Source organism: Ostrea edulis, chromosome 5 (assembly GCF_947568905.1).
Source record: "Ostrea edulis chromosome 5, xbOstEdul1.1, whole genome shotgun sequence".
Taxonomy (NCBI): Eukaryota; Metazoa; Mollusca; class Bivalvia; order Ostreida; family Ostreidae; genus Ostrea; species Ostrea edulis.
Genome location: NC_079168.1, coordinates 62,927,152 through 62,953,096, shown reverse-complemented (window position 1 = coordinate 62,953,096; position 25,945 = coordinate 62,927,152). Strand labels below are relative to the sequence as shown.

Sequence of the window (25,945 nt, the reverse complement as noted above, 5' to 3'; positions counted from 1 at the left end):
TGTTGTCTGTCTGCCAAGCCAAATTTAAAAGTCTGTATGTACACCAGAGCTATGGTAAAACGCTGTTACATGTGTAGCTTTGGCCTCTCGACGCTGTGTACTAGTAAAATAAAATCCACGAAGTGTCGCTGCTTATACTGATAAAATTTCATAAGCAGTTATACCATTCATATAATCACTGGTGGTGTTGCGATTTCCGTTCGGCAATAACGCTTGAATCGTGAAATGTTGCAACCGCAACCGTTGATATTTCAACGTTTGTATTCAAAGGCGGTTGTCAAAAGTTTAAATGATGGTGTAATCTAAATTAAGGTTTAAAAACATTGATTTCTAAAACAACATTCATATATTTATATAAAACCACATGGTGTCAGGTGGTTGAAGTCTATTACAAATTCAGGCTTTATTATAGAGTTCTTGTAACATCACAAATATCAGACAGCTGTCAAAACAGACAAATATGGCGACTCCTGCATAGTGTTACATATAGAGATTGTTTTCGAAAAATTTTGTTCCTTGGTAGTCCCTCAGTTTGGTTGTTTGTTTTACGTCCCATCGAGAATATTTCATTCATATGGAGACTTCATCAGTTGTGGGTGAAGTATACAAATTTAGACCTATGCTTAGCGCTGAGGGATCTTTAATGTGCTAACGTCTGCCAAGACATGGAACCTCCGTTTTTAAGTTTATATCCGAACTCATTCCTATGAATACCGAGCCTTTGGTGAAGGAGTGATCACTACAATCACGGCCATGGCGCGAACGGGGCTCGAACTCACGACCTTAAGAAACGTACGCTCTACCACTGAGCTACCGCGACCAGTCCTTCAGCAAGCAAATATCATTATACATCAACACTATATATATCCAAAATACAAAATTAAATGATGGTGTAACTGTGATTTGTATCAACGAAATATTGTTAAATTTCCTTTATGCTCATGTGGAATTTACGAAAATAGTTATGCAAGAGAACATGCGGTCGTGATACATGTTCATAAGTGACTTGGGTCAATTGCTGTCTGACGTGTGGCATACCAATTGTTAGACAGTTCTTTACACACCGATTTTGACTACGAATTACTCCGTTTGCCTGATCAAGATGTAGGGCTCATGGCGGGTGTGACCGGTCGACAGGGGATGCTTACTCCTCGTAGACACCTAATTACAACTTTGGTGTGTTTAGGGGTCCGTGTTTGCCCAACTCTTAAATTTTGTATATCTTATAAGAGTTATAAAATCACTGTTCGCTATATAAACCTTTCATGTTATAGATGCGCTCGTCCTGTTTTAGTGGAACCTATATTGATGTATACGTATGTACTTTTGATTAGTCTCGAAGATTTAGATATTATATGTTTTAGCATTTAAATAGCTTTGTACATTCAATGTTGTATTTCATTTTCAATATTTACGTGTAAATTCTATTTTTGTCGTCAAATTTATGACGGTTACATACTTAAGGAGATGCTCTACATCGTCCTATTGGCCGACTTCCATCTCAACATGAATGAAAATATAAATATCAGCAATATTTGTCTAATCCTTTTAGATTTTATTGCCTAGCTGAGTAGCTAAGTAGGTTAGCGTGTCAACTGCTGAACTGTAGATCGCGGGTTCGAGCCCAGGAGTTTTAATTTTTTTTCAAAGTTCTTTCAACTAAAACTGCAGTTTTGACTAAACGAAGTAAATTTGAGAGTTTTCTATTTCAAATTATTGCTGTACATGTCCTCCACTGTAAGTTGCCAAATTGAAATGATTGATCCCGAAGAGATGTCGCTGACCGACAGAGAGTATGGACGATGATTGGTGTGCTGTGGTTGTTGTACATGTACTTCTCGTCGAGAATATTTCACTCGCAATGATACTTCACCAGCTGTATAGGTGAAGTACATGTGCTTAGCGCTCAGGGTCGTAGTGAAGGAGCTACCTATGTTTACGTCTTGACGCGGCCATGGCTGAACGGGGCTCGAACTCACGACCTCCCGGTTACGAAGCGAACACTCTACCCCTGATCTACCTCGACCTGAAAGAATTAATTTTCAAATAACTTTGAGGGTATGGACAATTCTTGCTAGATATACCAGGTATGTATGCCTTAAGGAAACGTCAAGGAAGCTATTTATAGTCGATGGGGGAAAACAGAGCACTCATGGAATGACGATTAATTTCAGGAAGTATCCATTTCTATCTTTGATGCTGTGAGTAAACTTGTAAAATGTCTTGATTTGTAATAAAACACCGAAGTATTTAACCCTTTATAGCTACAGACATTTATCAAACACATTTGGCGAAATATAAATATATAATTGGTATGCAAAGCTCTTCATCAAGCAGGAAGCGACCAATTTTAAATCATCCTTACGGGAATGAAGCCTTGACGAGAATGTGGTGTCATCTGTCTAGGATTTTGAAACAGACACAACAAGGGGTTAATCAAAGCTATGGAATGCACAGAAGATTTGTTCTGTTTGTAGTTTTTTTTTAATAATTTAATTCTCGGTGTGTTGAAAGATTGACAAGCACGGTTAGGATTTTTTACCCAGTCTGTCTCAGAGTGGCTTTGTACTGCTATGTACCTTTCTATTTCAGAAAGTGTTCAAAGGTGCCATCAAAACCAATTAATGTTAACATGTGTATCAAATATTCATCCATTTATTTTAAAAATTTTGATATCATCCGGATTGGGCGCCTTTTACATAAATTTTAAATTCATTTCACGATATTCAAAGATTAAAGAAGATAATTTTGGAATGTGCTTATAAAAAACTCCATGTAAATTAGATGATAATATGTTATTTATCCCTCGTAATATTTAAAACTAGTATTGAAATATTCGAGTGCACTTTACGATCTATTAATGCTCTTTGCACTTAATGTAAGCAAACACCAACTGGCACAAGCAAGCGGATATATGATCAAAACATGTATCTGGTTACTTCTTCCAAAGCGGCGCATGCTCAGTAACAATTTTAACTCTGCTCAAAGCAGCCTCATAGCACGTTCATTACTCTACGTCTTTGGTGCTCATCATGTAATCAATACAAGACGAGTCAATAATAACTATGTCAATGTACTCTTAAGACTGAAAGCATTCTTTTTATAAACTGTGAAGTTTTGTTCGTGTTGAGAAGGACAATGCTAAATCGAATCCCCATTGTTCACATTTGCGACACCGTTGTCACTGGAACGAAGGAAACAGTTTTATGGGTGTTCACACCTCCAGTTTTCATTTTCCCTGCTTGATCCACAACCATTCATCACATGAGAAGTCAGCATGCTAAATATATCTCGTATTATATACATCAAAGATAACTAAGTAACGACATTCCCATACATTAGGTTTGGTAATAAGAGAAATGTGTTATTGTATCATTAGTGCCTCAGCTGATGCAAAGTGCGTCTGTTGGAAATAAAAAAGAAGAAATTGCAATTGTTGCACTAATCCTGTGGGAGAAAGTGTAGGAGATTTTAAGTCAAAAGAGGCATTAAATGGCTTTCAACTTTGGCATCCAGAATGTGTTTGTACATATAAACTTTGAGGTTATTTTTAGGAATCATTCTAATCAATTTAATTTCTCTATCGCTCAAGTCTTTTATGTTATTGCGAAATGTAACATATATCATGATGAAAAAGGAAAAACAACAGCAACAGACAGGTGGCCTGATTCTGGAGAAATATGAAAAAATGGAAGTAGTGAAGAAATAAGTAAAATGGAAAATGACAATTAATAGTATGTCGAACTGATAAGTTCAAAAGCCCTAGAAATGTATTTACCAAGGTTACAATTTTTATAAATTGTGGACGCTTCTATAGGTTTAAAGATTGATGGTTTGTATCAATAATAACTTATAAATTGTGCATATTTTGTAGTGAACTGGACATAGTGATATTAAATGATATTCATCTTCGATTTCAAATCTATCGAATATTTTGTTTGAACATGAGTTTTCTTTGGCAGAGCTGTCAGATCAAGATTGAAATGTGATACGATTAAAAAGCATTAGCGCCTCATAAATCATTGCCCAGATGTATGGTGACACCTGAAAACAGTTATTTTGTACTTTAAAGGATATTTAACAACTAATGTAAATATGCTACAAATTTTATTAAGATTTTACTTTATGGGGGCATGACAAGGGACGATGCAAAATTCAACGGCATATTATAATTTATATGTAGCAATATAACAATATGATACATACAAATTTATTCTGCTACAGTTGAAATCAATAATTTTTGCTTCTCTTAAAACTTGTTAGTAATTCCTTCAAGTTTCCAACCGCACTATACATCACATTCAATTTCTGACACTTATGTGAAAATTAGCGAACTAAAATTAGAATTCATAATACGGTATGACTGAATATAAATAACTGCAATTACCTGAGGAAAATAAGACGAGATAAAGCTCTTGCCGACATTCCATGTAATAACTTCTTTGATTGGGCGAGCGAAACGTGGAAAAGGGACGAACGAAAATTAACGGCATATAATTAAACTATTAAATATGAATGATAAGCAGTTGAATCTTTATTCTATTTTAATTGGTTATCACTAGCCGTTCAATTCAGCGGTGTATTTTCAGTTGGAATGGTTTCATTTGTTAAAAAACCATGGGCTTATTGGATTCATTGAAGGTATGTAAATATAGGAGGATGTAATTGGTATATATATATAAGGATTTCAATCTTAATCCAAAAGTATTCAAGTTTCTTAGTATGTAGCAACACGAGTTATTATGAGAGCTGAACATGAACATAGAAATATTAAAGTAAAAAAAAAAACCCACTAAAAATTCGTTAATATAAATTACCCTCGTGGTCAAGTTCATACTTATCAGCTGTACAGAACATGCATAACGTTGACCTTTATGCTGGATTCGTGAATTTTCTTCTTTTTGAAATATATAAATATGTAAAAGTTCATCTCCAAACTGTGTCGTGAATGAATATCTTATAACTTATCAGCTATTATGTATCTATATCATTCTGTATCCACTTTTGTTTTTACGCAGATTACATGTCTGCAATATTTAAAATTAGGATTGAAAAACAACAACAACAAGAAAACTGTACATTGCTCCAATCAAGTTTAAAGTTTTAAAAGAATTTATGTACATGTTTGGCATTTCTAACACCTCAATGCTACCATGATCTCAAAAATAATTTGTCGGACAAAACCTGCCACTCATTCTGTGAGGCACGAGCAGATCAAGACGTCAAACAGCTCTTGTAACACGATAGTTTATGGTAATTCTAAGACATTTATACATCGCTTAAGCGTTAACATCCTTGAAAATTGATTAATTTTCTCATTAATTTAAAATCTTTTATTATTATTTTTCACCCGTTTTACATAATTGCAAACATGTTGCCCTCTCTCCACGTCCAATACCGTTTTGCATTTGCTTGTCGTTTGACAAAAAGTGCAGCAGTATTGATAAATCCATAAAGATACGAAACAGATTAATCTGTAACGCTTGGGAAAAAATGAATGTTTGTGATGATAGAAATATGAGATTGCAACCTTATTTTCGTATGATGTTCCATGGAATTGCAACAAAGGTAAACAGTCACTGCCCTTTTACGGCAGATAAAAACAATGGTCATCCAGTCAGAGCGTTGTACCTTATTTGCTGGTTTAGAATACAGCATACCGTTAAAAACTCAGTAAAAAGAATGGTAAATCATAATTCAATTTTAGGATGAACTTTATCCGCTCGTAAAGAAGAATGGGGGTCAGTAATTAAAGAAAGTATGTACTATATTTTCACTATAAATTTGAAACATATATATATATATATAAAGCATGGAAATGGCAATGAACTCTTAAATGAATATAACTGCCCTAAGTGAAGAAATTTTTTAACTTAAAGCACAAAAAATTTCACTTTAATTGGATATATAAATATATATGAAAGAAATTTCCTAATTCTTGAATTTTTCCACTATAAACTGTATCTACTGTAGATACATATTTCTTTGAAGTTTGACGGAATGTAGATGTAGTAACGCGATTGTGTGTGTGTATGTATAAAAATATGAGTGAGCGCGAATGCTTACGTGCCGAACACCAATATAAAATGCATCGGGTTCGCTGTTGCCTAGTTGCGATGCGATGCTCGGGTAACAATGCAATGTTGACCCGCGTTGCGTTGCTCAATATTGTTAGGTAAGCAACTGGACCAAAATGGACATAATATGAATTCCGTATAGTTCATGTCTATATTTTGATTGTGAATATTTTAAGATTTAGATCATAAGTACAAATGAATTGTTTGTGACTATTTCAGGGTTTATGTTTCAAGTGCGTCCAAGTTGCAGCGTCATGAACATTTTATAAAAAAAAAACCAAGCATTGCATGAAACGAAATACCAAATCGCAGTCTTTGAAATGAGGAAAATTACTTTTTGACATTTAGGTCAATATTGGGCGTTACCGAACCCATTTCCCCACTGTGATAGTTTTTCCTATATAAGTGATTAATCAAGGATGAATAACATCAGCACATTTATTACACAGGGACGTATGCAACAGATGCTAAAAATAAATCAGAAATATATATTCTTCCCCTTTATAAATTGTTCACCTGCCTGGTTAGCTCAAAATGTGAACACATTGCACAGGCAATCTAGATTGAGTGTTCCAGTGCAGCTTGAGTTTTCAGTTTTTTCTTTACGATTTTACACTAAAAATTACAAATTTTTGGTACATAAGGCGAAACATAGAATTTTCAACGTAACAGCATAATTGCACATATCCTTTAGTTTTCATACAATTTTCATGTAGGTGTGCTATAACTCCTTAATTAAAACACAGACTGTTTATGGTCCTGAGAACGATATCAGTAAAACACAGCCTGTTTATGGTCCTGAGAACGGTATCAGTAAAACACAGCCTGTTTATGGTCCTGAGAACGATATCAGTAAAACACAGCCTGTTTATGGTCCTGAGAACGATATCAGTAAAACACAGCCTGTTATGGTCCTGAGAACGATATCAGTAAAACACAGCCTGTTTATGGTCCTGAGAACGATATCAGTAAAACACAGCCTGTTATGGTCCTGAGAACGATATCAGTAAAACACAGCCTGTTTATGGTCCTGAGAACGATATCAGTAAAACACAGCCTGTTTATGGTCCTGAGAACGATATCAGTAAAACACAGCCTGTTTATGGTCCTGAGAACGATATCAGTAAAACACAGCCTGTTTATGGTCCTGAGAACGATATCAGTAAAACACAGCCTGTTTATGGTCCTGAGAACGATATCAGTAAAACACAGCCTGTTATGGTCCTGAGAACGATATCAGTAAAACACAGCCTGTTTATGGTCCTGAGAACGATATCAGTAAAACACAGCCTGTTTATGGTCCAGAGAACGATATCAGTAGAATGATAACTAGATTTCTATATTGGGTTTCGCATCTCTTGCCTCCAATGGGACACAAGGGCGAATTGTTCGCTGAATTCCTAAATATATATGCCTTTATACGACATAGCCATAATCAATTAAAATCACTCAAAATGAATTCGTTAAAAACAATTGCCTTCAACCAAGAAATATGTCTGGTTCTGTAACAGATCATCAAAATCACATTGATGATTTTTTTTTTATCAAAACATTTGCATTGACTGCACTTCTGTGCATCCTATATATGGCCACTCATCAAAATCAAATGATTACGCGGTACAAGATCTTATAAAAACATATGGTTTTTTATGGGTTTTTTTTAAATGGTTGATTGCCGCATAAAGACTTTGTAATATTGTCAGTTAATAGACGCGGATTAGGATTCTAGCGATGGATTCCCCGTATGTTCCACAGGAGGTAAGTGGGTTTCCGAAGATGGGACACATTTTAAGTATACTACTTAATTCTAGAAATATTTAATAGAGATTGATATTTCATGCTTTCATGAGATTTTACACACCATTTCTAGAAATGGTTCAGTTGATCGGGTTCAACTTGTATTTCTTTCTCTCTCAAAAAAACAACACTAGGTATTTAATCATTTATCAATGATTATTTTCTGGAAAAAATTCTTTAACAGACTGATTAGCGTAAAGTATCCTTATTATAATTGATATTCTAATTTTATAAATATATGTTATTAAAGGTGACAATTCAGCATGATTGTGCAGAGGTAATGTCGTTGTACGTATAATAGAGTAATGGTATTAAGAAATAAAAGCACGCGTTACCTTTATTCTGACAATTTTTTCTTTAAACATATTGCCACCTGCAGACAAATTTCATGGCAGGTTTCAAATGTGTCAAAGTCTGAAGCATTTACTTATTTCATTTAATTTTAAACCTTTGAATTAATTAGCATAATATCTATGTGAGTCAAAGACAGAATCATTGGTTAAAAGAAGAACCAGTATATCAAAGAAAGCTGAAATAAGTCTTACCGATTTGAACCAGATTTATTCGGCGCCATACTTGCTGCATATATTTTTTTACCTCCAAATAAAGAAGATTCACTAGTTTGATTTGTTAAGGATATTACTTCCTGTTTTCTTTCTTTTCGATATACATTCTAATCATTTTAATATCTTGTTTTAAAAAGATGGCTATAATTTTCATAGAGATCTTTTTGACTAAATAAAAATAACTTACTGTATTTGAATTCCTGTTTGTAGAAATGCCCTGATGAAGTTCATAAAAATCAACTCAGTTTATTTCGTTTTACGTGTGGTTTTTTAATTGACGCTAGTGGTTAAAAACGATTCTTTTAATTTTGTAAAAAGAATAGGAAAGGGCCTTAATGAATACACAAATTGTCAGTTTTATGAGACGTTGACAAGACTTTGGCCACAAATGAGCGTTCCCCATTCTATAGAATGATAGCCGCCACTTCTTAAGAGATTAACGTCGACTGCATTAAATAATTGCATTTTCTTATCATGATTTAACCATTTTTGGCATCTTCTTAAAATGACGTGGTGGACTCCGAAAGTAGTCAAATGGATTATTTCACTCATTTCCCTCAGGACGATGAGCTCGACAAATTATCTACACCAGTTGACTGACCAGTAAGTTATTGACTAGCAACTCATAATTAAGGGACATGTTTTACTGTTACATCATTCATATATATATATATATATATATATATATATATATATATATATATATATATTATATGTTTGCGATAATTCATAATTCATGTCATTCTTGAAAAATAAACGCAATGATAATGCAAGAATGATGTCATAAAAATTGTTATTGCTTTCATTTTAACTCTATTCTCCAAAAAAAAACTCCTTATGATTTTTTTTTACACGGAGAATATAAAACCACTTCGAAATTTCCTTCCTGGCCAAGAAGACTGTTTCCTACTGCATTTTTGTTTAATGAGGTCAATGAAAAGGATATATATTCACTGAAATAAGTTTGTACACCCTGGACAACAAAATCATGACGTGTTTTCGAGACCCGAAAAACATCAGAACATGTGTACGTCCAGAACTAAACCAGCCGCTGATGTGTATACATGTACAATGTAAATACTTATCTATAAGGAAATAAACATCTTCGTACGATCAGCTGCTTACAATAACAGAAAACCTGTGGAATTGCAAAACATATTTGTGGTTGATCCCTCGTGTCGCCCATTTGTTTTTAATATGTTTATAGTTGTTTCTTTCTTCAGTACGGTGTATTATTAAGTAATTAGGAAATGTTACATACCTATGTATGATGTAAACAGCAAGTGTACTAACTTGCCCTCTCGCTGAGAAATTAAAGGACAGGGAATATGTCGATTTATATCTCATATTGCTTTGTGAATTAGATGCTGGAAATCTTGATGTTAATATAAAAAACTGTAAGATCTGATTAGATTCTATGTGTATCTGATGAATCCCCTATACAAACTGAACAAATATCATTAGAAGTTAAATTGTGATACCTTAAGCAGGTGCGTGCAGGAATAAAGGCATGAAAAGTCGTATACATGTATATGCCAACATATTTTGGTCAATTTATCAATTCAAGTGTATGAAGTTCACTTCGATACTTGTCGCGTATCAGATTTATCAGCTCTATAAACCACGGGGAAGAAATGGACCACTGCCGGGCTAGATGGCGCTATCAGTGATAGAAAAAGATGTCAGACCTACTTAACCCTGTTTGTAGTGATAGGGAAATGAAACAGAATTTAATATCGTATTGTATAAAAAAGATCTCGATCTGAAGCCATGAGAGAACCGGAGTTCCGGGTTCCTTGAAAAGTTCGTGCCCCCAACTGATTGGTCCAAAAACTGCAGGTCACGTTAAACCGCCTTTTCAAGCAGGAACGCAATAAATTTGTCCAGATTTATAAGCTTTCCTATCGATTTGGCTTGCTTCGATGTTTCATCATCTGGAAGTGGAGATTGGTTACAATACTGTGCTAGAGTAATGCCTATCAGTTCTCTACACCGGACAATAACTACGAAATCAACAGACATATTATTAGTGTGGGTATTGTTCATCTCGGACTATTAATTGATTCGTTTAACCGATTGTTCTTCACATAATGTCCAGTTGGTTTAAAACCCTGTCATGGAATATTGACAAATTTATCAATTAATCACAAGGTTTAGAAATCTGCGTCTTGTTCGTAAATGCATAAAATCCGCGAAATGAAACGGACTTGTATTGTCCATTTCATATCTTTGTCACTATCAGTTCTGTAAAAAAATATCTGTTGGATCAAAATTGTAAATCACGTGATATCATTAACTTATCAAACATGACTTTTTAAAAAAAATGAAAAGTAGTGTCCAGAACACAGAAATATCTTTGTACTCATGTGGCTAATGAAAATTCCGTTATAAATGTGAGTGGTAGCTTTTTATGTAAAACAATTTTACTCTGTGTATCATCCCCACCTAATACTGTAACGAAGAACTCGCCATGTACAAATCTGTATGTCTTCGTGTCGGTCATTCTCAGGCAATGGGCGTAACCTCAGAAAATCAGTCAGTGGGAAGAACCCACACTGAAATCGTACGTCTATAATTATGTCTACACTAAAGGGGTGATTTAGGCCCATTTAAGTCAGAGAGGAGAGGGATGCTCGAATTTCCAACCAACATTTGATTCGGTGATGTCTAATATGCACGTTATCTCTTTATAAGGAGAACACAATAGTGTCCATTATTCAGAAATAAAAGAATAGATGTGATTTATGAACAGGGCAGGGAAGTATCCAGCCATGTTATTAATCTGTGAATCTTAACTCATATGCATATACTTGCTCGATTTCCATTGACGCGCGTCCATTCAAGTACGTTATGCCATCGTTGTGACGAAGTATTGCTGTGATCAATTCTCGTATCTTAACATTGGAGGAAGGCTCACTTTATTGTATAAGTTTTTCCTGAACACACAAAAATCTGATTATCACGACTGATAAGTTGAAATTCATATGTAAGGATGGATTAGGGTTTAGCCGTACGTTAACACGTAAGTACTAAATAATATTTTGATACAAGTAAGTTTCTTTTTTAACGGAGGCGAGTAATACAACGAAGGTATCAGGTAGATACGCTAGTTGAATAGAAAACAGAAAACAACGAGGAACGTCTTATCATGCCATCAATGGTGATAGGGAACGGCCGTCAGATGGTCAGCCAAAATAATAGATTAAGACGTCGGCTGTTGTCTGCCAGACGGTTCTACCGCTCGTCCGGAATTTACCGCCAACATGTTAGACGTCTTCTATAATCGGTTGTGATACTTTTGTCCGTGTTTTGCTTGGAGAACGGTTCCTCATTATTTGCATTGGGATGTTGGACATAAAGAGCTCCGGATAAAACTCTCAACACACTGATTCTAATCACGATGGGAAATTATTATGTTCATTTGCGAGTGAAGGGAACTCTTAACTAGAAGGTGTTGTAACTTTTGGTGGCCTCGTTGGAATGATTAGGAGCCGCTAATCATATTGAGTCGCATGCGGTGCTTCCCGCTCCATTAGTTCGCTATGGGTCTATGACTATACGTTGCGGTAAATGAGATCGGTTATCATAAGCCACTAGAACAATAGGAAATCGTATGAGAGTGCCAGCAGCTCCAGTATATTATCACAAAACTCGTCTGGCCTGCAGAAGTTCGGGAAATTAAACCAGTATGACTATGTTAGTTAGTTCAATCTTCGATTGTTCGTGGATCAAAGTGATTATTTGCCGATTGATAATATCTGGAGCCCTTTTTACCTGAGTGAAAAATTGATCGCTAAACAGTAAGTCGTTTCATTGTAAGAAAGTTAAATGATGTTTTAATTGTAATCTTTATAAATATTCTTTTTAAATTTTCCACAGCAAAAATGGTATCGCGTATCTTAATTAGCATTTCGACTGTGTTGATTGTCAGGTGTATTAAGGAAGGTAAATTTAACCTGTAACTAATCGACAAGAGTCCATTCCATGCCTCGGGCATATAATGACGTTCAAAAGTTCCTTAATCTCGGTAACATGATCTTAGGTAAAAGCATCATCAAGAAAAATATGAACAGAAGGATTCTACAAATTTATTATCTCTATCCAATGATGGTTGTACAACAACCCATATCTTTATTTATATGTTTACACACAGTTTGTTTTTCATTATGAAAATATTAAATAACAGTTTTCTCCAAAATAGTTCGTTTGAAAAACTTCTTCATTTTCTTGAAGGTCAGTCTTAAAATACGAAAATCAGTTTCATTGCATTGTCATGATAAAGGAAAAGTGTTAATTTGCATCTGTGTTGCATATATTAGAAGAAATTTATTCATTTCTTTTTTACTTTGACGCTTAGCTGCATGTTGATCACATGTCTTACACATTTATCGACTTATAAACGTCAATATTTTTTTTTTAAATTAACGTGTTTGAAGATTATTTGCAACTATTTTGATTTTCATTTTGATAAAATATGTGTTAAAGTACAAACCCTGAAGCGAACTACTACACCAGTGGTACGGGTTATCGAACACCGAACGGTTTGGGAACGCACAGTTTTGATATTGGGGAACGAATGCTGAACGGTTCGAATCTCTTAGAGAGCGGAACACTTCTTACCGAGAATGAAATGGAGAACGATCGTTTTAGGTCGAAAAAGGAAAAGCTTTGAGCCAAGACGGGAACGAATAGTTTGGCCTCCATTTTTTGGGCACTCTTTACATGAGAAAAGGAGATAGAGAGAGAGAGAGAGAGAGAGAGAGAGAGAGAGATTTCTTGCCCAAATCAAAGTTTTAAAGTTTGAACAAATATTTTATTATTGGCCGCCAGGTTTTATGTTCATTATCATTGTGGTATTTATGAGATTGATCACAGTTCCTTTTCTTCAATTTTTCACCTTGCATAGGTTTGATAGTTACCAAGTAGTAGCGGCCGAATTTGATGCCTGCATCAATAAATTTTCTTGTTTGAAAATGTTACCATTTTAAAAAGGAGGGTATGGGGATGAAAATACATTAAGACATATTCATTTACGTGTATTTGACTTAAAGATCACACGAAAATACGTATACCTATGCACGGTAATTCATACAAATCGGTTTATATATGTATATTAGGTTCAATTGTAACAATGTTTTCACCATTAAACCCAGGAATATCAGTAGTTTCTTGATATAATTTTTAGATAAGTCCAGTTCAGTTACTGTATAGATATAAAAAAAAAAAAAAAGCTCAGTTTGCACATGTACATTGTAATATTTCTTGGAAACCTTAATTGATGGCTCGTAAGTATGCTATTTCGCTCGTTAAACTCTACAAAAGCATTCATTGACCTTGTATCATATACATGTATTTCTTAAAATGAAAAAGTTTCTAACATTTAAGTACAATTATACTGTAGCAGAACTGTGGAAGTGAATGGAACTAATTGGGATTGACGCTTTATTTTATTTCAAATGCTGGATTGTGTGTACAAGTGTTTTAAGTCAGTTACAGACAATCGAAAAGAAGTTATTATGTCCCCCTCCCTGTAGTCGTTATTGCTTGTTCTGTAAATATCGTCGTATTTCTGAAAAATGTTTCCCAAACTTCTTTCTTCTAAAAAGTCCCGAGTAAAAAGTAGTTAATATTCAATGGATCCGTGTATCATGCAAACGACGATTGACTATTTATCAAGATAGTTTTTTAAAAGAAAATAAACATTACATTCCCAATAGTCTTTGAAAAAGAAGCTTAGAGCGTAAATGCAGAGAAGGAGAGGTATCAAAGTATCCAAGTTCACCTGAGGCGAAGACCAAAGGTGGGCGTCCGTAGAGGAGTACACCGTTGCTGTAGCAACTCATACTTCCTCGCTTCACAGCTGTACCTGAAGGCGACAACAGCTGAAGATTATAAGAAATGTAGATAATCCATTTTAATTTTCCAACAGTTTCACCAAAACAAATGTAAAATTTATATCAATCTATGCGTTAAACGCACTTAAACTAGACACATCATTTGAAATTTTCGCTCGTTTCCAAACCCTTTTGGTTCATCCGGAAAAAATCCTTACTACACGAATTGTTTTGTTCTTTTCATCAGCAAAATTATTTTCAGTTCAAAATGTAAACCTTTTCCTCATTTTCCTCCAAGTATGTTGATCTAAGTTTACAGTATACTAAATTTCACTTGTAAAACCTTAAGGAACTGTGCTGAATCAAAAGCGATAGTGTTGATTTACACAAACTCGATAAAGCTTAAGCTAGTTTAGTTCCGAATGGCCATACAGGAAAGAATGATCTGAGGGAACGAACGGATTTAGATGTGAATGGAACACTTTGGTCTGAGAACGGAACGCTGAACGGTTTAAATGGAACCAGTTTAGTGTGGGAACTGAAGGATTCTAGTCGAAAACGGAACGGTACATTTGATGTAGTCTTCAGGATGTTAGTACTTAATCAAATTTACCACGAAAAATTTAACGTAGAAGACAAAGATACAGATGATCATAACTAATGATATCTAATGATGAAATACTATTCATTATAGTAAATTTATAAGAAAAGGTACTACAGTGTCTTCAAAACTTGAAATTTCTTTCAACCATGTATTGGGAGTATGAAGGGTATTTAAGTGTACTCACTGGGTTAGGCGCACGAAGCAAGATCATGCGTAATACTATATGCTATTTATATTGTTTAGTTAATTGATATCTCCTAAGTTTGTTCATCAGTCTAAGAAAAAAACCGAGGAAGAAGCCCCCTAGACCTGCTACTAATGACAGACAATTACCTGGGAAATGTACTCGCATACCAAGAAGTTGTAAAATCCGAATAACACGAACCCGAGCATTGTAACGTCGTGTGGTACATTTCCCATGCTAAATGCCTTATGCAACCCCGAGACAGTTTAATCAATTTATATTCTTTTTGTCTTAATCAATAATGTTCAAAGTCCGTTGATGGCCTGTTAGATCGTTTTACTTTAATATCTTCATATTTGTAGTTAAACTTGCCAGTAATTGGGGAATTTTCGTCTGAAATCTAAGAAAGACGAAATATTTTGTTGTGATAAAAGCCACACTGCGTATTGCCATTTATTGTAATAAAAACGAACTGCCAGAAGCGCCAATTCAAAAGGAGTATACATTCTGCAGGGATTTTATTTTTCATTAATTAGCAAATATTTACAAGTCAATTTGGTAAAAATCAGCGGTGTAGCTCGTTAGTTGAAGAATTTGATAGCTTTTATGATTAATGAAACATGACCAATAGTGTCGTTTCTGGACAAAAAGATTCCTTGGGATTAATGACGGGCTCGTCTCCTATAGTTCAGCTGTTTGAATATCAATGAATTCTGGCTGAGAGCATATCATTGCCACGTTTCCAGGCAATGTTTTTGGAATAATTATGTTAAAAAGAAATTTATACACACGATCGACAATTTTCGTGAAAAAAATATAATAAAAAATAAAAATAGAACGACTGGAAGCTTGTGCTTTACAATTTATGGGCTAATTTTGTTTACTTTTCATTAATCTATATTGTATATACCTGAACACAGACGGTTTTCTGGTACGGACATGGTAAGGTATCTATGACCAAGCCATAATCACGCAAATGAATTATTTATAACATAACGACTCCTCATTAGTTAGACCTGTCCATTCAAACATATTGTTCAATATCCAACGGTGGCATGTGCATTTACGTTGGAATTATTCAAGACTAACGGAGTGTTATTTACATTGAATAAAAAAATTATATGAGACGAGTCCTTAAAGTTTACAAAACATCTAAAGGGAAAATTGGGGGAAAGATTTTGAAATCAATAAATAAACTTGCACGTTCCTCTGACTGTTATAGAATTTGGTTCTGAACTGTAGATAACGATTTGTTTAGACTACAAAATATTATTAGAAGAGAGCGAGAATTCTTGAACTTGAATTGAAATATAAATAAAACGCTTTCAAAACGTTAATTCATGTCTAGCTAATCGAAGCGCTGATACCATTGTAAACACAACGTGTGGTCTTAACAAGTGCAAAATCCGAGTATTGTGCAACGCATTGCACGCTTGGATTTATACGAAGTGTTACTTTGTATGTTAAATTTGGATGTGAATATTATGATTACTAGGATGTTGCTGTTATCTTCGGCCTACTTTATCTGATTTTCAAATCGTCTATTCCAAGACAGTATTATTCTAAACTATATATTGTATTCGTTCACGACCCATTAGTGATGTTAATTTAATTTATTCCAAGTCTTGTAGAATTTTATCTCATCCTAACCTCTCAGACAGTTTCTGTATTATCAGCAGTGATAAAATTTGTTGAACAATATATATGCTAATATAAGTTCGCTATTGGTATAAAAGTGATCAATTTCAAAGCATTTGTCTTCATTTCTTTCTCTCTTTCTTTTTTGCAGATGACAATGTCACTGAATGCGTCTACTGACGGCAACCTAACCACGCCTCTTTATACTGAATCCACCCCTTTATCCTTTAACTACACCAATAACAATTTGTACCGCACGTTTTGTCCCGAAGCAGTAGCTGTTGACAAATACGTTACCCCATACACGTACGTCATTGGGTTTCCCGGAAACATTTTCTCTCTGATTATATGGCTCCAGCGGCGCATGCGGAATTCCTCTGGATATTACCTTGCTGCCCTGGCCCTTGTGGACCTAGTGTTTTTGTCACTGCAAGTGATATACGAACTCAATGAGAAATGGGAAGTGAAGTGCCTGGATTTACCTTTCGTTTGTGAATTTTACCCCATCGTATTTTTGACGTCTCAGTATCTGTCCCCTCTCCTTGTCTTGTCTTTTACCGTCGAGCGATACATAAGTATCTGTCACCCATTTAAAAGAGAGACCTGGTGCACAACGACAAGAGCTAAATTAGTGATCATCGGTACAACATTTGGTTGTTTATGCATAAACAGCATTCAAGGCTACTTTTGGTCTTACGACTCGGAGAACAAAACATGCCTTCTTCGAGGAAAGGTGATTGAAAATGGAACCCAATCCTTCTGGGCAATATGGACATGGTGTGTGGAGGCGTTTGTGTTTCTGTTAGTGCCGTTGTCCATTCTGTATTTCAATATTCATGTAATTGTGGAAGCAAGAAGACTTTCAAAGTTTGAACAGTGCACGTTACATACACGTACTCATCGAAATTCTGCCACGACAGTTATGTTATTGGCCGTTTCATTTTACCAAATATTCACAACACTTCCGGTGACAATCGTTGTGACCTTATATTATACCTTTCCTCCGGGTCAGTTAAACGATTTGCCCACAATTACCGATGCATGGAAGGCCCATTTCCAGTATTACTGGGCAAAAACGATAATCGAGGAAATAGGTTTGACTCATTATGCGGGGAACTTCTACATTTACATGCTAACTGGCAAAATTTTCAGACAGGAGTTCAAAAAACTTATGCGGCCATTGATTGGTGGATTGAAGGTAAAACTTACTAATACTTCAATGACCGAATATTCAACTGTCCGAACCGGAAGTGTTAAGCATAAAAGGGAACTTACAGTGCGCATGTGTAATGGGAATGCCAATGGTCACCCCATTGACTCTACCGAGAGTGAACCAGTTCTGAACTCCTCGGAAACGCAACTGTAACGTAATTGTGATATTGATTATGTGAGGTATACTGACGTGAATGCATGCATATGCGTGTGCAGATTAATCTGAGTGGGCCAAACAGTATCTGTTTGTTGTTTGTACCACTGTATTTATTTAAATTTGTAAATAATATTTATATGAAACGTCTTGTTATTTTGTATCAGCAGTGACACAAATTTATGCTTTGAAATTAATGAACGTGATATTTGTTAGAAATGCATTTGTGTTCAAAGCAATATCGAATGCGTTTGAATTTACAATAAAGAAATAAATTCAAAATTGCTGTTCACAGTTTTCTGATTTTAGTGAATGCACGCAGATGTTTTATGCCTCCGCAACGAAGGATCAGAGTTGTTTATCGTTATAGCGGGTCTGTCTGTTGCTCCTAATCATTCACACTTGAACTAAAAGGTCAAGGTCAAAACCCGGATGAATATTGCTTTTGATCTGTCCGCCCGGGACTTTAATTAGGTCATGACTGTGGATTACTTGGTGAGGTTTAAGGTCAAGATCATATGAAAGGTTAAATTACCAGGTCAAATTTTCCACAACAAAACTTGTCATGGACATGCTATTTCACAAGCACAACTTTTTTCTAGTATGATTTTGAATTTGAGAGAAAATTGGAAAGATTCTTACTTTGAGGTGTAAATTGACACAATAGCTCATATATACATGACGTATGTATATACTAGATTTGAAAGTGATCAGAGTGATATATCGGGAATGACTTTTGCCTATCGTTATGGTTTCTTTTATTATCCAGAAGTCAAAGACTTTCAGTGAGATTTATCATTAAAATTAGAAATCGTAAACGTGTTCTTACGACAACGTAATTTGAAGAAATGACGGTGCTGGACAGGTTGTAAACCATGCACAGGCCGTTTGAGACCACAGAAGTATCCGTTAATGCATTCGCGACACGACTCTTGCATTAGGTATCTACACAGATAGGAAACCGGCTGGAACGCGTCACTGGACATAACCGTCAATGTGGAAATATTTTCCGTTTGATGGCTGCGACAATGAGATGGTTGTTGACTACTAATGAAAGCCATATGCAGACATCTTTAATTGTATATACCTAGAGCAAATTTCTAAGAAAACATGTCGTTTCATGAAGCACATATTAGATTAGATGATCGCTAAATTCCGAAGTCAAAAGCCTCTTAAGATGCCCTACGGTACTGTGTTGTTGTAACGCCTGATAAAACCCGACATGTCTTTTACGGTTATAAGCAAGCCTCTTATAGCAAAGGAAATGAAAAGTCGTCAAAAACTCAAAAGTCTATTGATTGTCCCCAGAAGATAGACAGAAACAGCCAAGATAGTGTTTACTATAGATTTCACAAAACTATCATCCTGTAGTCTACTTGAGCTTAATAGAAACTATTCATGACCCCTCTGCACACTTTGATCATTATCAATCATTTACATTAATCTCGGATATAATGTTCCTGTGGATTTTAAGATTTAAGTTTAGATGCTTGTGTTGATCGGTCCGAAATTTTACGACGTTTTGGATTCTTCCCTTTGTTAGATTTGGTTTTTCAATCATGACTTGCCAAAATAAATCCATCGATTTCATTTTCGACGTGTAATGAAGAATTTTTAAAAACTTCTTTACCCGGAATACATGTATGGATATGATTAATATATTTCAAGCATGTCTTTCTTATTTCAAATAAGTGACATCTACCACTGTTTTTATTTCAAATAAGTGACATCTACCACTGAGTCTCACAGTCATCGCTGTTGTATAATTGAAAGATTGTCCTCAGAAAATTGTTTTCATTAATTCGAATGAAAATTGACTTGGAGCGGTATTCTCTGAGGAAACTTGGTGTGACCAGTTTTATATGTTGCATGATTATAGATGTGTGGGGACGAGAAACTTCGGTCATTAGAGGGAATAACATTTCGTAACGCTATAACGTCAACTCTCGGGAGAATTCGTCTGAAGAAGAAAAACAAGACTATCTTATATTATCTATGTGACGAGTTTTGCAGGAGAGCACAAAATGATCAGAACGTTAATAAGTTTTAGACGATAAAACGATCATTGTACGATGCAGGGCCATTGTTTGTCGTTTGTACAGTGTTGTAGGTGAATCGGTCAACCTAAACAGATCGAACAGGCACAACAAAAGGCGAACTTATTACACCTCAGGTACATATGCTTGTCCGCTCATTGTTCATTTGAACTCACAATAAAGGTTTCAGAAACTATATTCTATTCATTAGGATTAAGCTATCATCAATCCCAGCAGGACATCGCCTTTTTGCTTTACAAACAATTTAGTCTAAGTGGGAAATAATTATTCATATTGCTCACAAAATGCTCTGACTTGCACATCTGCTTTTTAGCTCACCTGACCAGTAGGTCCAGGTACATTTATGTCATCATCACATTTTTCAATTCAAAATTCCTCTTCTCTAAAACTACACGTCAAAGAACTATGTGTAACAAGAATCTAATTTGGTCCAGAAATATGTTTCTAAAATTCATACGCAATCTCATTTTCAAACTTCATTTCTTGTTTGCAAAACACAGTAGATATGGTAATGCGTGTATCTATAACTCATTTTACGTCCTTTTCTTACAGAAAATGAAGTATATTTGATCATCTGTCGTTTTTTCTGTAGTGCTTGTTGCATGATTCAGTTTTCTTCCGTTGACCTACTTTGAGAGACACATATGTAGCAACAATAAGAAAGGAAAATGGTACTAACATATGTCTTTTCACCAATAGTTCCAAACTTCTGGAAAAGTCGTACATTTATAATGTCGTACCTTTTCTTATGAACGGTATCCTTCTCTTGATTAAATGTACATGTACATTGTATTTAATGAAGATTTTCCAGTTAGATCGGGCATACTTAACTCTCCGTACTTGTGAAACCCGATGTTGCCCTGATAAATTAATGATTTGATGGACAATGATGTTTATCGTACGCCATTTCCGTGGGTGGAGAGCAAACAACGCACCTGTCCCTTACTCATGTAAAGTCACTTGGAGTTCGATAATTGTTTGTGTTGTACGTCATAGGTACGGAGTGAATCTTTCCAAATTCATAAATATAATTCACAAGAGAGTTACCCTTCCAGGTTAAAAATTATAAACTGTACACTCTTTCATGCATTGCATCAACTGAATTCTTTGTTTAACATTGTGTATATGTGTATATCTTCTCTATGTTGTTTTGTGCAATATGAGAATAGAATTGAATTGAAAATAAAACGCAGATTTTTAAAATAAATTTATATGTTGTAGCATAAACATGTACTTACGGTAGAGGAAAGATTATTTTAGAAACATTTGGAGTCAGGAAATGAGAGTATTCAAAGACATTCCTTGGTCAATAAATTTATGTCAAACGCATTTTAGTATTGGTCTTTCAAAATTAGATATGTAACGTATCGGAAAAACTTCTTTCTTTTCTGACATTTGAATATTTTCCCTTTCCTACATGCAATCACTATAGCCCAGTTTAATGTGTTTGGATGAGGTAATCAGGGGTGGATGAGGGGTGGATCCAGGACTGCGGTTACGGGGGCGCCACTTTATTAGAATGGGGGTCGCCTTGAGGTCCCTAGTGGGTCCAGGGCGAAGCCCTGGTAGGGACACAGGGGGCAAATCCCCCGAAAGCTCCTGGATTTTACTTATCTTATTAGGCTTGACATGTCTCCTATTTAAGTCATCTGTACTATTTTCTATGTGAAAACGACGCAAATTTTAAGAGTTTTTGGAAAAAAATTAATTTCTCCTAGTAAAGTAATTCAAGAAATCAAAATATTTTGTCATTTATTTCTCCGGGAGTGGAAGAAATGATTGCTTCTTTTATTGTTTAGTACATTTTACTAAACAAGATACCACGATTTACCTTAAATTTGAAAATTTTAGGGGGGGGGGGGGCTACACCCCCCTTAAATCCGGCACTGGTAATGATTTTCAAGAACCTCGGGTTATTTTGTAGGTGATGTGGTTTTTTTATTGGCCGTCAGGAAGCGGCCGATTTTATGCTATGGTTTTAGAAAAATGATCGTGATTTACCGAGGGATTACATTATAAAACGATGATCTTAATCATATATATCCAAAGCCATCATCATTATTTGATCATTTTATTGAAATGAATTATCTTATTTGCAGATATCTAATAATTATTTTGATAAATTTCGGTATACGGATTTTGTTAACTCGTACTATTTATTTTCGCATTGAACGAGACAATTTAACATTATGGTTTTATTTCACGTAGTCGGGGTTTGCAGTATTCACTCTCTTTTTGTTTGTTTTATTAACTTTTTTCTATATGCACAGATTATTTTAAAAATTGAAGAAAAAACCCAACTATTTTCATAGCTAAGTACATTCTACATGTACTTTTAAGTATGTTTATTTCATAAGAAAGAAAGCTACTTAATACAATGGAATATTATATAATGCAGAGTGTTATTATCTAAAATGTGAGCAATATCCCTAGCACGTCAGAAGGACTCATGCAAATAACAAAAAAACAAAAACAAACAAACAACTCCCAAAACAACAACAACAACAGAAAAAACAACCCAACAACACTTCAATATAAAACATTATGATTTCTAAATGTTTGTTTTACAAAGTTTTGATAGTTAAAAGGGGATGCTTACTCCCAGGCGCTTGATCCCAGCTCTTGTATTTTCAGGGCACGTTTAATTGAACAACTCGATTTACGCGCGTTGCTGGAGTTGTAAATAAAACGTGTATTTCATGAGCCTAGTGTTGAACACGGGTTGGAAAAGTTTACTCTTGACTTTAGTGGGATCATTAAGTGTTCAACTTGACGGAGAATGAAGTATGATATTGAGTTCGACATGCGAAATTAAAAAGTTTTTGGAATATAATGCAAAATTGGCATGAAAAAAAATAATATTAATTAAAGTTTAATAAACTTATTTTGCTTTTTAATAATTGATATTAATATTTGCAATCATGTTTTGATTTCAATATATTGTAAATAAAGTTAATTTTGGGGTTAAATACGGTCTACTTTTGGTTAATTTTGTTGATATTTACCTTATATTAGTATTGTATGTACATGTATATTTTTGCAATAGGAATTAAATACTGCTCGGTACAAAATGAAACACCACATATAAATAAATTGTCATTGATTCGATTTTCATATCGAATGCCATTTTTCAAAACAACACTAGAACATCAGTTGTTTTATTCACAGTCAAGGAGTCTAGCCTCTGTACATGCATCACTCTAGAGTTACCCGAGTCTTCCCAATTACACGTGCCCTCTGAGTCCGTATTTGTCCTACTCTCAATTCCGTATTCCTTAATGGTATTCATGAGATTTACTTCAATTTTTCACTTTACATAGTTTTTGGTAGTTATCAAATACTTACTTATCCTCTTCGTCCCCGTTGGGACATAAGGCTTCAACAAGTTTTCAGTTATCAAATAGTTGCAGCCGAATTTGACGCTTGCGTCAATAAGTTTTCTTGCTTTGGCTGTGACTCCACAGGGTCATATTCATAGCGTCATTATAAGGAATAGATAGCATTTACTATATCTAGTCGGAATTAAGCGCCAGTTAAGGATTTTCTCTCTCTAAGAATTAAGGATAATGACCAAAAAAGAATGATTTAAGACAATGATTATAATATAAATAACGTGTTTCTTGTATGATCATAATGTAATAAAGCATGTCATCATTAGTCTTCGACTTCTTTAGATCATGATCAGGATGTCTTTAGCATATGAGCAATTCTTCATTATTAATTCTATTGAATATTTTCAATGACACTTAGATGCTAGAAAGTACATGTGCAACAAACGCTTGCACGTATATTTCACACTGTGGACAAAAACACGTATAGTAAGTGTCAACGAACAGAAGATGATGATTATATCGATTCCGTATCTCTAACGTTTACATAATATTTCTGTGGAAATCTTATTTCCTCTCGTAATTCAATCTATTGTTCATTAAATTTTGTATATCAACTTTCCTTCCACAACTCGACTTGCTATGCAGTTGCTCGAATGTACACACAAATAATTACCAGATACGTAGCAGCAGGGGGCTGTCCCCAGCCCACCCCACGCACTTTTTCGATATAATACTTTTTCTGATATTATTTTTTTAAAATGCAAATTTGGTTATTTTTATGGGCACAGTTTGATCTACAGACAATTTTAACTGATCTTGGCTTCAAGCTCCCTTTGATGTCGTTTGTGTGAGTGAAGGATCATGCCCCCTTCTAGAGGGAGATGATAAGGAAATAGGATAGAATTTTTAAAAAAAGAAATTAAATAAAAAAACCACACAGAAATATAAAAAGAAGCTCTCTTATACAGTACAACACGCTAACAGCGAAGTACTAGGGATGAACGATTTGATTTGTTCTAGATGTAATTCATTATATCTAATAAGTTCATCATATGTTTTAAAACTATATCACTGTAAGCGAGAATTCATTAATAAGTGTGTTCAATGTAACTTTGTTTTACTGTAAGCGTGAATTCATTATAAGCGTGTTCATTGTAACTGTGGTTTAATGTAAGTGTGAATTCATTATAAGCGTGTTCACTGTAAGTTTGTTTTACTGTAAGAGTGAATTCGTTATAAGTGTGTTCACTGTAAGTTTGTTTTACTGTAAGTGTGAATTCATTATAAGAGTGTTCTCTGTAACTGTGGTTTACTGTAAGTGTGAATTCGTTATAAGTGTGTTCACTGTATCTGTGTTTTACTGTAGGTGTGAATTTATTATAAGCGTGTTCACTGTAACTGTGGTTTACTGTAAGTGTGAATTCGTTATAAGTGTGTTCACTGTATCTGTGTTTTACTGTAAGTGTGAATTCATTATAAGTGTGTTCACTGTAATTTTGTTTTACTGTAAGTGTGAATTCGTTATAAGTGTGTTCACTGTAACTTTGTTTTACTGTAAGTGTGAATTCGTTATAAATGTGTTCACTGTAACTATGTTTGACTGTAGGCATGTATTAATTATAATTGTGTTCACTGTAACTGTGTTTTACTGTAAGTGTGAATTCATTATGAGTGTGTTCACTGTAACTTTGTTTGATTGTACTGCGATTGTTCTTAAGAACAACAGGGGTACAACTTGTCATTCTGATGTGCAGAATCCTCGTGTATCGTGGACAACGCATGAGTTGACCCCGTGGCCTCAACAGTGGCTTAAAGTCTTACATACATATATAAATATACCTAGTACAATATCTTTGAAAATCTTCATATAAGAACCTACAGTACAAATTGTATTACTCGAACACCTTTTCAAACCATGACATCCAGAGTTGGTAACAGCAGGGTATTTTTAAAAGGTAGAACGTATAAATTCATAGAAACACTCTCCTCAAACTCGTCTTCACAATAAACCCAGAGGGTACAGTATGCCAGTACAATATACAAACATCCTCATGCAGTGTAGATTCCAAAGTGTACAATCAATTACCAAGGGTCAGGGGCCAATTTAAAAAAAAAACCGGCCAGTATTATAATACGTCTAAAATATTTTCATTTCCATGTACAATTTGTGAAAATATGGTTTTATTCACTTATCGTCTGCTGTTCTTTAGATATGCCATGAATTTACACTTTAAAAAAGTACAACATTGAATGAATTGTAAGAAGTACTTTCGGTCTTAAGCCGTAAGACAATTTTTAAAATGTGTTACAGGATGGTCCCACGTGAGGAGATATTTAGGACGTACAGGGAATCATATACATTCATTTAAGAACCTTCAGAAGAACCACAAGGTCGCCCTTTATGGAATTAATTTGTAAGTATTCAAAATTCACATCATAATCCCAGGGCCATGACAGGGTCGAGCTAACGGTAAACTTCAAAAGATACTT

General features: G+C 34.8%; 1 protein-coding gene across 4 annotated transcripts in view; it reads left to right on the top strand.

Moving 5' to 3' along the window:
- The window catches only part of LOC125652017 (probable G-protein coupled receptor 139), a 33,078-nt gene extending 14,730 nt beyond the window's left edge, over nt 1–18,348 (top strand). The window contains exons 1-2 of one of the 4 annotated variants that reach the window (XM_048880886.2): nt 4,537–4,641; nt 16,852–18,348. In XM_048880886.2, coding sequence (XP_048736843.1) covers nt 4,618–4,641; nt 16,852–18,066 — 1,239 coding nt within the window. In that variant the 5' untranslated portion in view covers nt 4,537–4,617 and the 3' untranslated portion in view covers nt 18,067–18,348. Of the gene's footprint in view, nt 1–4,536; nt 4,642–11,041; nt 12,241–16,851 lie in introns of those variants that run through there. The other 3 variants (XM_048880887.2, XM_048880888.2, XM_048880890.2) reach the window with 3 other exon arrangements.
- Nucleotides 18,349–25,945: the final 7,597 nt, after the last annotated feature.